The sequence below is a fragment of the Symphalangus syndactylus genome, chromosome 5 (assembly GCF_028878055.3).
Source record: "Symphalangus syndactylus isolate Jambi chromosome 5, NHGRI_mSymSyn1-v2.1_pri, whole genome shotgun sequence".
NCBI classification, from domain to species: domain Eukaryota; kingdom Metazoa; phylum Chordata; class Mammalia; order Primates; family Hylobatidae; genus Symphalangus; species Symphalangus syndactylus.
Window position 1 is genome coordinate 31781677 of NC_072427.2, and position 14169 is coordinate 31795845.

The 14169-nt window shown below is 57.5% G+C and overlaps 1 protein-coding gene across 3 annotated transcripts; it reads right to left on the bottom strand.

The window, feature by feature from the left end:
* Nucleotides 1-3494: 3494 nt before the first annotated feature.
* On the bottom strand, nucleotides 3495-12118 carry ISLR2 (immunoglobulin superfamily containing leucine rich repeat 2). 3 transcript variants are annotated; one of them, XM_055277822.2, is made up of 4 exons: nucleotides 12007-12118; nucleotides 9657-9724; nucleotides 8963-9072; nucleotides 3495-7520 (listed from the first exon to the last, which is right to left on the bottom strand). In XM_055277822.2, exon 4 carries the CDS (start codon nucleotides 7510-7512, stop codon nucleotides 5275-5277), a length of 2238 nt encoding a protein of 745 aa, XP_055133797.1. In that variant the 5' UTR covers nucleotides 7513-7520; nucleotides 8963-9072; nucleotides 9657-9724; nucleotides 12007-12118; the 3' UTR covers nucleotides 3495-5274. The 3 variants fall into 3 exon arrangements, with proteins under 3 accessions (XP_055133797.1, XP_063496238.1, XP_063496239.1); XM_063640168.1 differs by lacking the exon at nucleotides 9657-9724; XM_063640169.1 differs by lacking the exons at nucleotides 9657-9724; nucleotides 12007-12118 and adding an exon at nucleotides 9616-9620.
* Between the last annotated feature and the right edge of the window lie 2051 nt (nucleotides 12119-14169).

Sequence of the window (14169 nt, forward strand, 5' to 3'; positions counted from 1 at the left end):
ATATATGTACTGACAACGAATCTTTGGAGATGTTAGCTTTCGTTGTGGTTGTTATTTGGATGTCATGGGTGGAGGGCTGCATTCCAGACACAAGATCTGGGACTAGAGGACCCTACCCCAGCTGCTTCTTTCTCAAACAAGCCCTGCCTTCCTTTGTTCTTTTATATTAATGGACTTTAATGATCTTCAAGATGGTTCTCATTTCAGCTGATCTTTAGGAAACATTTTGGGGGGAGGAGGCACTCCTTTCAAATAATCTTTCTTTAGACAGGTTTCTGATCCGATTCAAGGCCACATCCTGGCCATCTGGTTTCTGTAGCTCAGAGAATTACTGCTCCTGATAAATTGCTCTGAGTTCTGAGGCTACTGCTGTCATATTGCATTCTCCGACCATTTTCCAGGTCTCTCAAGACACACACACACACACACACACACACACACACACTCCTCAAGCCATTAGACTCCATTCCCATGTAGTATCCAAATAAGTTTTACAGCAAGACACACTGGAGAGAGTGAAGCTAGCACAGCACATGAAGCATACAGGAAAGGCTCAAAAAAGTTGTACTGAATGGAAAGCCTTGGAGCCAGGGAGAGAGGGTCGGAGGTGGAGATTATACCTCCACACCTGGTGGGTTCTCCCAGAGCACTCGCCAGTGGCAGTCAGGCCTGAGGGGTGGAACGCAGGCAGAGACACATTTTAAACTGCTCAACAACTGATTCCCTGGAAGGGGGGAGTGGAATGTGAGCCCCCCAGCTCTGGATAAGCATAAGCCAAAGTTTTACAACCACCTGATGGGGACACTGTGAAAAAGAATTCAACCTCAAATTGGTAGTTGAATTCGAACAACTCAAAAAAGAACAGAGAGGAATGAGGGAGAGGAAATGAAAGGATGACATTTTATTTTAATGTAATTAAATAAGTTAAATTAATTACATTTAAAAATAGGTAGGAAGGAAGGCCAGAGACTGGGGACCATTCTGTGCATTGGCCAAACCTTTGGACAGAAACTAGAGTGTTCCTGAGAGGGCTGGGATTTCAGTGGGCAGTTGGCAGAGTGTCCCAGCACCCTGGTCCTTGGCCTCCAACACCTATTCATTCCTGCCTGTGGATGGAGCCTTTGGGCCCGGCCATGCCCAGAAGGCACAAGGTCTAGCTGAGTAGTGTTTGCTCATCCATTAGGATGCGTGGCCCTGGACAAAGAGGGGCAGAGCTTTCAGCTCCTCTCCACCTGCCCTAGTGGCACTCAGGATCCTAGAGGGTCTTGAGGAGGGCCCCTAATTCTTAGGACAGGGAGGGAAAGGAAGGGGCCTGTCTTCCCACAAGAGACCCATGACCAGATGATTGAGTTGCATCAAAACTGCTGAGTACTCACTGGCCCAGCCAGGCCTGTTCCCAGAAGCAATCATGTGGTTGGATTCCTAAACAGGCCCTAGGAATTGGGCCAGTCCTTGCCCCGTGCTCAGAGGTAGGATTTGCAGGTAGAACAAAACAGGCGTCTTCCTAAAAGATAATATTCTTGAGTTGTGTCCCAGGCAGTGGGGTGGACTGCAATGTTGGGCTGTGACCAGGGGCAGGGCTCAGGCTGTGGCCCTCAGAAGGGAATTTTTCTTGAAAACAGCTTTGCTATGAGATCGGGCTGTCGACAGTTCCTGGTTGGCCCACAGCTACCCATGTCAGTTATCTCCGCTAACATTTCCAAGAATCTTTGTAGGACAATTTCTCCACCTGAAAGCTCTTTCAAGTAGATCTCTTCTTTCCTTTAAGGCAATTAGCCCATTGCCTAAAGGTTTTACTGTCTTAAAGCTGGAACTGTCTTTCTGAGATCTAATTCCAAGGACTTCTCCGCAGCTAAGTGAGATGCCTCACACCAGTATTAGGTGATTCTTTGTGTGGACAGAACAGAGCATTTTCATCTTGTGTTTAAAGAAATTTCTTGGCTTTCGGCTCCTCACCACTTTCTATACCAGTCTCCCATTCATGTCCCTAGTAATGCCTATGCAAAAAAAAAAAAAAAAAAAGAGAAAAGAAAAAGAAAAAGCTGATGGTGAAACCTACAGGTTTAAGGGCTTAAATCTCAGACTTTGTGTTAGGAGTAACAGGAGTGTGCTGAGACGGCAAGCAATAAAACAAGTCAGACCAAAAAGCCACATTGCTCTCTCCTAAACCCCAACCCCACTCCACTCCTGTGGCCAGTGGTCCAAACAGAAGATAACTGGAGAAGACGAGGAGGTCAAAGGATCAGGGAACTAAGCATTATGTGAATTCACCAGTAAGATGTACAGAATGTTTGTGTTTACATTGTTTTTATGGAACTAGCAGAATAAAACTGATCTATTTTAAAAATGAAAAAGAAAGAAAGAAAACAGCTTTGCTGGTCTGGGAAGGGAATCTGGGCTCAGGCCCCAAGAAGTGTCACAGCCACCACCTATGCCAGAGGACAGACCTGAGGCTGGGGTGGGACCCTGAGCATTGGAACCTGGGCCTGTTCCCAGCCTGGACTGGTCCAATTAGGAAGACCCACAGAGACAGCAAAAGAGGACAAGAAATTGGAAGCAGGAAGAAGGGAGGGGAGAGATAGAACCCTTATCTGCTTCCCATTTCTGTTGCTTTCCTCTTCCACTTCTCTTCCCCGCCTCTTCCCATCTTAGGGGGATTCAGCTGAAACACACAGCCGCCCAACCCCTGTGTTTTAGGCTGGGCAGGAGCACAGCCTCCTTTCTTGATCCCCCTGTCTCTCCTGTTCCTCGCCCAAGAAATCCCCTTTCTAGGACTATGAAATCAGTGTGTTTTCAACCCTGATTCCCCAGGTGCACCCCCTTAGCACGCCCTGACAGTTGCCCGTGCATCATTCACTGAGTGCTCCCCACCCACCCACACAACACACACACTTGGCTCCCAGGCCAAACGTGCCGGCTTGCTCTGGGCAATCAGCCTGGCCAGGTTCTCCCCCTTTCCTGCTTTACATCATTTGCCCACTCTGTACTTTGTGTTATTTGTGACTTCACTTGTGCAAGCCACAGCAGTCTTGTCCCTATGAATCCCATCGTCTTCCCACCGGCTTCTCAGGGAACTCAAAGGCTGATGTGGAGACACAGAAACTGGGCAGTGTGACACCACACACAGCCACACCCCACTACACAGAGTCTCAAGTGAAAGAGCGTGCCGCACACTCTCGAGTGCAAGTGTACGTGCATGCACACTCAGACTCCCTGTGTTTAGGGTCTGCAGACACCCGCCCTCCTTTTTTGCAACCTCCCCCTACTCACTTCCAGCCTGCCCTCGTTTGTCTCCCCACCCTGGAGTTGGAGACACTAAGAGCAGGGCAGGGTGCAAACACCTGGCAAAAAATCTTGGGATGGTCACACAAACACGAAATCACTCAAAAGATCCCAACGGGAGGCTCTGGGGGGCGCTCCTTCCTTCCGCTGTTTCCTCCTTCATCGCCCAGGCCTCCTCCCTCTGTCCCCTGACAAAAAGTCACCGAGCCCAGTTCAAATCGATTGTTTTATTGACTGTTTGCATACAGACGCGTTTAGAAAAGGGCACGGGCTCCGGGGGGCTACTCCGTCCCAGGCCCGCGCTTGTGCTGCGCTTCGCGGAGAGGGCTGATCCCGAGGACTGAAACTCCCCCCATCCCAACCCCGACGCTTTCTTTCAAAATGGAAAAAAGAACCCCGCCCCGAGTCGCCGCGCCGCGCCCCTCCCCTTTCCTCCCTCCCCGCCCATCCGCCCCACGCCCCCGCCCGCCCCCCTACACTACACGGTCACACTTTACAGGACACAGACTTTTCTCCTACAGGGCACGCTTGTCAGGGACTACACGCCTGGCAAACACGATTCCCGCCGAAGCAGGGGCGGGGCGACGCGAGGACCGAGACGCGAGGACGGAGGGGCTCGGCTCCATCCGGATCCCACCGCACAGTCGCACAGTCGCACAGTCACGCGCAGGCTTTGTGCGAACTAGGGCGCGAGCCCTCCAGAGAGCCGCGGCCCCGGAGGCCACAGTCAGCTTCCTCCGCCTCCGGCGCTTTCCACCTAGGGTCTGGGTCGGGTGGAGCCGCGTGAGCGGCGCTGTTGGGCGCACAGATCTCCAGAAAGCCCAACACACGGACAACGAAATTGGCCCGGGACCAAGTCCACGCGCTCAGCTGCCAAGGGGCGCGCGGTCCTGCGGCGCTTTAAGTTAGGAGAGAGACGACAGAAAACGCATTCCCTCCCTACCCCCCGACACACACACCCGATTTTCCCAGAGGCTGGGAAGGGGGTGTTAGCACCAGACCCGAAATGTCGCTGTCTTTGAAAACAACGAAAACAGGAAAATCTGAGCGCGGAGCTGAAAGGCGCCCCAGGCACGGGCTGCACTCCAACAGGCCAGAAGTGGGGTGGGGGTGGGAGGACAGAAGGATTTGGTTCCCTGCCGGCAGGAGGCTTTGGAACTAAAAACTAGGGGTTGCCACGAATCCGGCTTCTGGGAGTAGGGATTGAAAGGGAGGAGGGGCCGGGCGCAGTGGCTCACGCCTGTAATCCCAGCACTTTGAGAGGCCGAGGCGGATGGATCACCTGAGGTTAAGAGATCCAGACCATCCTGGCCAACATGGTGAAACCCCGTCTCTACTAAAAATAGAAAAAATTAGCTGGTCGTGGTGGCGCGCGCCTGTAGTCCCAGCTACTCGGCAGGCTGAGGCAGGAGAATCGCTTGAACCCGGGAGGCGGAGGATGCCGTGAGCCGAGATCGCGCCACTGCACTCCAGCCTGGCGACAGACCGAGACTCCGTCAAAAAAAAAAAAAAAAGAAAGAAAGAAAGGGAGGATTAGGGGTCGAGGTGGGACCCCATAGCACTCCACTGGCCCTGGCTGGCCCCGAAACCACCGCGTTACCGCGAGGTTTCCAAAGTCTTCGCTCGTTTCCTCTGGCTCCAGAGCCCACGGTGGGGCGTGCTGCGGGGTGGATTTCGCAGATAATCGCGAATGGAGGGACATAGATAACGCCCATCGTCTACGGGTGGAGTCTTGCATGGGGTAAGATAAACACTGTGCTTGGCGGGGAAGGGGATTCAGCCCGCAGGGAGAATGGCAGCCGTGGGTAGCAGGGACTGATGAAATCGGCCCACTCCCTAATAGAAGTCCCTGGTAGTCAAGGTTGGGGAGTAGTAAGGGGGAGGAGTAGGTGAAGGTTGGGGACGGGGGACATAAGTCCTGCCAGCCCTAGACTGCTGCTCCCAGGCACCCTAGGTGGAGGTCGGGAATGGGCGGGCCGGATGGGCGGAGGTTCAGCCTGCCGTCTGCCTGTAGTTGCCATTAATCTCCTGGGCGATGTTGACCGCCTCGGCGCCCAGGGGCAGCCGATCGCTGTACTCAGAGCCCGCCTCGAACTCCTCTTGGTTGGCCTTGGACTGGGACTCCACCAGTGAGCAGGCCGCCAGGCTCTCCTCTCTCTGCAGGTCCCCACTTGGGTCTCCCTGCTCCACGTCTTCATCAAGGCCCTCCCCCTGCGCATCCTCTGGCTCCTCGCCGCCCGCCTCGCCGCCTGCCGGGTAGCTTTTCTCGGACTCGAGGTAGGAAGCACGCGGGTCGAAGTCTGCGGCGATGCGCTTCTCCATAGGGTCAGGGGCCTGAGGCCGCAGGATCAGACGGTAGGGCTTGCCCGGGTGTTTAGCCAGCAGATGGCAGCAGGCGGCGCCCAGAAGGGGCACTGTGGCCAGCACCAGGAGGAATACGCTCACTGCCACGATGACCAGCAGCGATGGGAGTTCCTTCTTGGTGGAAAACACCACTTGCACGTGGCAGGCTTCGCCCGCCAGCGCCAGGCACACGGAGTAGTTGGTACCCGGCCGCAGGCCGCGGAACCAGTAGGCGTTGACGCCTTCCTCTACGCGGGACCACTGCACTGCCGCGCCGCCCCCCGCTGGACACAGATAGAGTAGGCGCAGGGGTCGCCGCCCGGGTCGCCGGGCTCCACCAGCCCCGCCTGGCCCAGGGCCCCAGCGCGCAGCCAGCGGCGTCAGCTGCACCCGCGCCTCGCGCTCCGCCACATCCAGCGCGATGACGCCCAGCTCGAAGACGTGCGGCTTGAGCTCTGCGCTCTGGTTGAACGCGTGATTAGAAACGTACCTAGAGGGGTCCCCATTGCCACAGCGCTGCTCCTCCGCCGGGTCCGCGAGGATCTGGTCTTCGGCCTCCTCTCCCTCACTTGTGTCGTCCTCCGGCTCCGTCTCGGTCTCCGCGAGAATGCTGACCTTGGCCAGGCCTTGGCCTTTGATTTTGCCCTCGGGTTTGGAAGGCAGGACGCTGTTGCCCCGGCCCTTGGCTGTGGACTTGCGCTCAGAGGTCGGGGCCTGCCCGTCGGGTTCTCCCCCGGCGCCAGGCGCGTGTTTTGGGGGGCCGGTTGCTGCCACTGCCACGCGTATTGACGTAGAGTTGGCGCCCAGCTCATTGTGTGCGCGGCAAGTGTAGACGCCCGCCTCCTTGGCACTCAGGAGGGGCACCAACAGGGAGCCGTTTGCGAGGGCCAGGAAGCGCGGTGTGGCTGGGGGCGCAGGCCAAGCGGGTGCTGGAGTCGGCGTTGGGGCTTGGGTCTGCGTCAGCAAATCCCCATCTCCTTCTCCCTCTCCTTCCTCCGCCCCAACCCCGTCGTCCTCCCCGCTCAGAACCGGTGGCTCTAAGACTACGGTGCCACCGGGGATCTGAAGTTGCCATTGCAGGCGAGGCGTGGGGTGGCCGTCGGCGATGCAGTGTAACACGAACGCCAGTCCCGCGCGCAGTGGGGTGCCGGGTGCCTCAAGTGGTGGCTCGGCACTCAGATGCACGCTGGGCGGTGCACAGGGCAGGGCGGGCAGGCGGTACACCGGCACCCCCTGCAGCGCGGGAGGCGAGGCACAAGCAATGGAGTCGGGCTCGGGTAAGGACACCCGGGTGCTCGCGGCCCAGGCCTGCAGCCACACAAGGCCGCAGCCGCAGTGGAAGGGATTGTGATAGAGTTGCAGGTGTGACAGCGCGCTGAGCGCGTCGAAGGTGCCGGGCGCCAGCGTACGCAGCCGGTTGTTGTTGATGCGCAGGGAACGCAGGTCGGGTAGCGCACCGAGTGCGTCCCGGGGCAGAGAGCCCAGGCGGTTGTGGTTCATTTTGAGCAGCTGCAGCGCGCTCAGGTTGCGCAGGTCGCTCCACGGAAAGCTGGATATGAAGTTGTGGCTCAAGTCGAGGTTCTTGAGCTGACTCAGCACGGCCAGTGCGCCTGGCTCCACGGTGCGCACCTCATTGTGCGCCAGCCACAGCGACGTGACCTGTGTGACATCGGCGAAGGCCCCGCGCCGCAGCACCGTGATCTTGTTCGCGGACAGACTAAGCGTCGTCACGTTGGCAGGCAGTCCTTCCGGCACCTCACGCAACTCTTTGTAAGCGCAGTCCGCGAACTGGTGAGCGTACTTGTCCACGCAGGCGCACGGCTCCGGGCATGCTCCGGCCACTCCTAGAAGCGCCCAGACCAACCACAGGGCCCGTAGGGGGAACATCGCGGCTCCTGCAGATGGAAGCCAGGGGAAGAAGAAAGAAGGTGACTCACTGAACCCCAGCTTACCTCCCCTATCAAGCTGTGCCTCCGCAAGCCCGTCTAGCACAAGTTCCAGGGCTCCGGTAACCTCCTCTATGGCCAGGAGCCTCTCTGAAGTGAAGGTCAATAAAAATCTCGAGGTTCAACGGATGCTCCCTCCCAGGGCCCTAATTTCCTTTTCCAGCGGCCCAGTACGTCGCTCTTTTTTCCCTTCCTACTCCTTCCTTCACGCTGGAGCTGGCCCCTCCGTGGGCCCCGCAGCTCACCCATCTCCAGCGGGCTCCTCACGTACCCCCCTCTATGTTTCTAAGCCTTCGTTTAACCTGGTGAAATGGATCCTACCCAGGAAGGACATTTTTGTCCGTGACTGGCTGTCCTCCCTGGAACCTTTGTCCCACGCACAGCACTCGCACACACGCCCATGCAGGCACACAACAATACAAACAGACGCGGGGCTTCATAATCAAACCGCCAACTTCTGCAGGGGTTTGGAGGACCTGATGCTCAATTAGGAGGCTCATAACACATTTCCTAATCTCACAAACACATATGCACCCAGACATGGACACAATAGACCCTGGAGACCTCATTGTTCCCTTAACTGAACCAGCATTTCTACAGCGTTTTCCACCACGGTACAAAGCGCTTTCCTGTCCATTGTGAGAATTGACAGACACAAGGACACAAGTCCTCACACGAACCGACCCACCCACAAGAACACAGGCACGCGCCTATATGTGCATACAGCCCTCCACTGTGACCGAAACCCAGCAGAGAAGCAATAGGAGGACCTGCACTGCACGACTTGAGATGTGGGATCTGGGGAAGCCCACCCCCATGCCCTTCTGCATCTAAGGCCAAAGTCACCTGCCCGGGGCTGCAGCTCCTGTGAGGGGAGAAGAAGGGCTGCTCTGCCAACCTTCCTTACGGGGAAGGAGGTCCTCCCCCATGTTTGGACCAGGTGTGTTGGGAAAGCCGTCACTAGAGCTCCCTCTCAGGTCCCCCAGGCGGCTCCCATTGGGCAGAGGCGTCCTCAGCCAACAGGTCATGGGGCTGCCACTAGCTAATGAAGCTGGAGAAGGTGAAAGATTCTGCGCCTTTCTCTCTCCGCAGCTCTGCGGTGCCTAAGGACTCCCTCCCCATAATACCTTAAGCCCGGTCACACAAACGAACATGCACAGACTCCCTGCCCCCATCTGGAGCGCCTGTCAGATTTGGCAGAGCCCCTCCCACACCTTGTCTTTGGGAACCTGCTCCTTCACTCTGCCTTTGCTCTTCTGGGAGGGTCCCTTCCCTTCCTTCCCGGTTCCTGCCAGACAGCACCTCCCCCCCAGCCCCGCACCCCATCAGGTGCCCTAGGCTGGACCTAACCCCACCTGGATCAAGGTTGTGGAGTGGCCCCCGTTGCTTACCCAATATTCGCCGACTCTCAGTAAATGTCCTGGGGCTGAAACCCCTTCTCCAGACCCGGTGTGGCAGAGCAGGGAAGATAGTCCAAGGAAGATACACGCATGTGTTGTGGCTGTGGGGAAAACGGGGGACGGGGGGCAAAGAAAGGGACAGGTAAGTTTGGGGACTCGGTGGCCCCAAAGTACCACTTCAGTTTTTTCTTTTGCGTCCGTTCCCCCCACCTCTCTGGCTGCAGGTTGGAGAAAGTCCTTGCGCGCTCCCGGGCCTGGCGGAGACGCGCATAGCCTCTCCCGCCTCCTGCTTGGTCTACTTTTGTTAAAGCCACCGAGACCCTCCCCAAGGCCAAGACACGTCGGTCATAAGGGGCATCCCACACCCACCGTCCTGGCTGGGCTCTTCGCAGCCTGCTGCACCCCCATAACCCACCTACCCCCACATTTACACAGCCGCTGACATTGTTACTGTCCCTCATCACACCGCCTCCCCCACCCCACGTTCAAACACATTCGCGCACACACAGTCCCTCACACCCCCCCCATAGTCGACGTTCACACGTTACAATCATCCATGGTCAGGTAATAATCGCATCAATGTGTTCAGCCCCTGCTACATTCACACGCATTTTCACGGGCACGCCTGCACCTGGTACGCTTACCGTTCTCTCACACACGCATACACACATTCACGCGAACTCACCCTCACGCGCCTGTCCCGCCAGCGCCCGCGAGCTTCGCTGCTAATTGAATGCAAGCCGCTTTTACGCCCTGCAACACGTGAGACAAACCATCTTTGAGGAATCTGAGGGAAGGAAAGGCGCGCGGCTGAAGTGGGGGGGAAGGCGTGTCTTTGCCTTTAAACTCTTTTTGCAAATGCAGGCGGTGGCACCGACAGACCTTGAGCGGGACCCGCTGAGCTGAGCGCAGCCGAGCTCGCGCGGACCCTTCTCTCCCGCACCCCCCGCTGCTAGCCGCCTCCTCCCCGAAGCCACGTTCAACACGATGCATAATTGATAGTGTTAGCAGAGCGCCGCGCCCTCCCTACCATTTTTGCCTGGATCTGGGCTGATATAAGCCCTAGTCTCCCCCGCCCTGCCGCCCCAACCCCCCCGCCCCGCCGCCCCAATCCCCCCGCCCCGCCTGCTAGTCTAACCCGAGACCAGAACGCACAGCCCTGCAGGGCGTGCTGGGAAAGGACACCCCCCTCCCCAGCCCACCGCAGCCCTGCCCAGCCTCTTAAGCCGGAACTCTTTACATCTGGTCTTTTGTGGCTAAACCAGCGCTTGAAGCCCACTGCCGGACGCGTTGGCCTGCGCGCACCGCGGGACAGATGGAGCAGGGGGAAGCTCTCTCCAGCGCACCCAAGCACCTCACTCCAGGTCTTGCCTGCTCCAGGAGAACGGGGCACGGAAGCTGCAGCAGACAGTAGCACAGACAAGGATGGTGGCAAAACGTCCGCTACTCTTGAGCACGGTGGACTGGAGACTTCAGGCCCGAGCATTTCTCCCATCCCTGCTCCCCATATCTTCACAGCCTCTCAAGCAGACACACGGTCAACACCACACGCACTATACCCCAAGCCGCGGTGGCCCCTCACCGCCCCGCCGTCTCACACCCTCACACAACAGCCGGCTTCAGCAGACTCGCTGTTCCCGACTGTCGCTCCCTAGCTCTGATGAAACCCCGACATTTCTTTCAGCGACGAGGAGGCGGAGGCGCGGCGATGTCGAGGCATTTGACTAAAACCCGGTTTCCGCCCGCCTGCGCTGCCCACGTTAGCCCTGGAGACAGCTACCGGCCAGAACCAGGAAAGGGGTTCAGCCTCCGGGAGACACGCAGAATCCCCACCCGTTCTGTAGCCACTGAGCTCTCCGGGCGCACCAAGCCCCAGAGCCGTCACCCCGGGCCATGAGGGTCTCTCGTGGTGGGTCGATGGCGCGGGTTTGGGGCTGTGGAGATCAATACCCCGATTTGAGTGTTGAGCATCTTAATGAGCTAGGGGAGGGGGTGGGGAAGAGAGCCAGGCTAAGAGCGCAGCGTCTAAAGAGACCACCCGGCCCGTGGTTCCGAGGCTGCTTTGTAAATTAAATATGAACAGACTGGTGCGCTCACACTCCAAGCGTCCCTCCCTCTCTCCTACTCCTGCCTTCTCTACAGGCGGCCCAGCGGGTTGGGACCATCGCATCTCACTCAGCCCCAGTTCAGAACACAGAACTTCACACCGCCTGCTCGGGCCTGGAGTCCCCCCAGTCGACCCATGGGGAGGGCGCAAGGCGCCTTTCAGGAAAGGTGTCTTCGAAAAGGGTCGAGGGGTGACAGCACTGTGACCCGTCCCTGCCGGGGACCCTATGGTGGGACAACCAGGATTGGGTCCCTAGCCCGGGAGTGAGTCCCTGAGGTTTCTAGGCCTTGAGGGGTCGGGGGAGGGACGCAGACAGCGGGACCAGCACACCCTTCTTTGTCTGCCGAACAAGGTGGGGGTGGGGGCGGGGAGCAGCGTCCTGGGCAGTTGTCTGGGTTTTGGGAACCCTGAGGGGGCGGTCTTGGGAGCCTGTGCCAGCGAAGGATTTTAGGAGGCAGGGGCCCAGCAGCGGGAGCTGGGTCCGGTCCGGGATGGCGTGTCCAGGGGACTTTTCGGGACTGAGTGAGGGGCGCCAGGAGGGGAGGCTCAAGGCCCTTGGGCCCTCCCCCGGTTTTTACCTATTTTCTTTCTTTCTTTTTTGCCTTCCGCAGGGAGGCAGAATCTGGGTAGTGGAAAGGAGAATGGGTTCGCTATCTGCCCAGAGCTTCCCTGAACTGCAGGAACCCGTCCTATAAGCAACCCCGAAACCTCGGGGCGCGAAGACCAGGGAAGACTCCCTTTCCTTGCTGTCATGACAGGGTTGCAGAAGCCAAGGAGTTCGGCAGGGAAACCAGGCTCCTGGGGTGGTTAAGGACGCGGTGACCACCCCTGCGCGGGAGCTGACTCCCGCGGGCCCGGAGGCTCTAGCTCACTCTACAGCAAATGCTTTTGTTCCCGGAGGCTGCCCTGGGGGAAAGACGCCCCTTACCCCTGCCTTCGACCCTGGAGAGCCCAGTGCCCGCCCGGGCAGGGCTGGAGCCCAAGTCGCCCCAGGCAGAGTCCGCCGAGGCCTGGGGTGGGAGCCGCGACTTCTGGATCTGCCTCCGAGCTCGGCTAGAAGACTGCGCGCACCTCGTCCGGCGCCGCCCGGCGCGCAGAAGCGGGTCTAATGTTTATAACGTTAATAACGACACAGTTACGGGAGGGCTGGGGAGCCGGGAACCAAGACCTCACCCCGCCGCCGCCCACGTCTTTGATCGTTAAAGAAACAGACAACTAATCAGGTGTGTGGAAGTAGGGCTGGGGGAGGGGAGGGTGACAAGGTTCCAAGCCGCGAGCGCAGAGAGTCCCAGATTCAGAATCTGCCGAATCCAGACTAAGGCTTCTAACCAGGCTGCGGCCGACCCCAGACAGACCCAGGAATGGAGAGCTGGAGCCCCTGGCCGCTTTTTGCGGATCGACGCTTAACTTCAACGTCGCGAACCCGGAGCGTCGGGAGGGTGGGGAGGGTTGAAACCGGTTGGATCTGGGGACTTGCTCCAGCGACTCCGTTCGCGCGGTTCTAGGGCCCAAGCCTGGTCCGCGCGCGCCCCCTGCTGGAAGCCGCTTGCCGGGCGCAGAGGCTGGTCAATGGCGTAGGGTGCTGGCTGGGCGAGGAAGATGTGGCTGGAACCCTGCACCAAGGTGACCGCTGCCCGCGGCTCTGCAGTCCCGTGGCGCGATACTCCAGTGGGGCGCGCTTAACCAAAGTCCCGAGGCTTTGCTTCCCGTGCCCACCCAGTCTATGTCCCAGGTATCAGCAACCTCTGGTCCCCTACACAACACAGGGGCGGTCCCTATTTCGCGCTGCGTAGTGTTTCCAGTGCCCAGGGCGTCTCCTAACTCTTGAGAGACTAGTCCCTGGCACGAAAACTTCCTATACACCTCTCCCACTCTCCCTTCTCTCTGAGTCTTATGACTTTGTCAGGGGCCTATTAAAATAAATGTCTGAGATCTGAAAAAAAAAATCTGTTGGCGCTAAGAGGGGCAAAGAAAACTGCAAAATTGGAAGTAATCGATGTTTGATTGAATGTTTAGGACATGCAACATTGTGCAAACGATTCTGTTGCAGCTGCACTCAGAGTTGTACATGCCCTTGTATTTTAATGTGGCACGCGGAGGATTTAATTGACTTGCCTAAAGATGTGGGAAGGGCCTCTGAGAATAAGAAAGCCGGGGCCCAGATGGGTATCAAACATCCCCAGCACAGCAACCGGTTAAGGCTGCAGAGACCTTCCCCACGGCTGCCCTCCAGCCAGAAGCCCCTGAACACTCACTACTTCCCATCTTTCAGCTTCTGTGCGCGCGCGTGCGCACACACACACGCAAATGTTCTCTCCAGCCCCACACCCCCAAGAAGCTGCTTTCCTTTTCTAATTTCCAGTCGAAAGATCACTCCTCAGGGAAGCCAGGCCCTGTTTATACTCCCCCCTCCGGCCTTTCCTTGTACAGGCTCTAGGTAGTCGTCAGGCGGGCAGGTCCTAGCATCAGATTCCATTATGTACTGACTGTGTGTCCTTAGCCAAGTTATTTAACCTCTCTGTGCCTCAAGAAAAAAAAAGGCATAAATGAGAGTACCGGCCAGGCGCGGTGGCTCACACCTGTAATCCCAGCACTTTGGGAGGCCAAGGCGGGCAGATCACGAGGTCAGGAGTTCGAGACCAGCCTGACCAACATGGTGAAACCTCGTCTCTACTAAAAATACAAAAATTAGCCGTGTGGTGGTGCGTGCCTGTAATCCCAGCTACTCAGGAGGCTGAGGCAGGAGACTCTCTTGAACCCGGGAGGCAGAGGTTGCAGTGAGCCGAGATCGTGCCACTGCATTCCAGCCTGGGCGACAGAGGGAGACTGCGTCTCAAAAAAAAAAAAAAAAAAAAAAAAAGAATAGCTATGCTTTTGGGTCACCTTGAAGATTAAATGAATCAATGTATGCAAAGCACTTAGTACCTGGCACTTAGTGCTCAGTACTTGAGATACATTTTTAATATAATAGCTGAATTAGCCATTATTATTGCCTTGCAGAGTTGGACACAAGTTTGATAAAATGTTCTGCTGCACACACCCCTACAGGCTGGTGTCCTGCCTCCACCACAGAGGAGGACCTTGGCTCTGC

Coding starts and splice junctions, on each gene's coding strand:
- ISLR2 (XM_063640168.1), bottom strand. CDS start 7,512: ATGTTCCCCCTACGGGCCCTGTGGTTGGTCTGGGCGCTTCTAGGAGTG.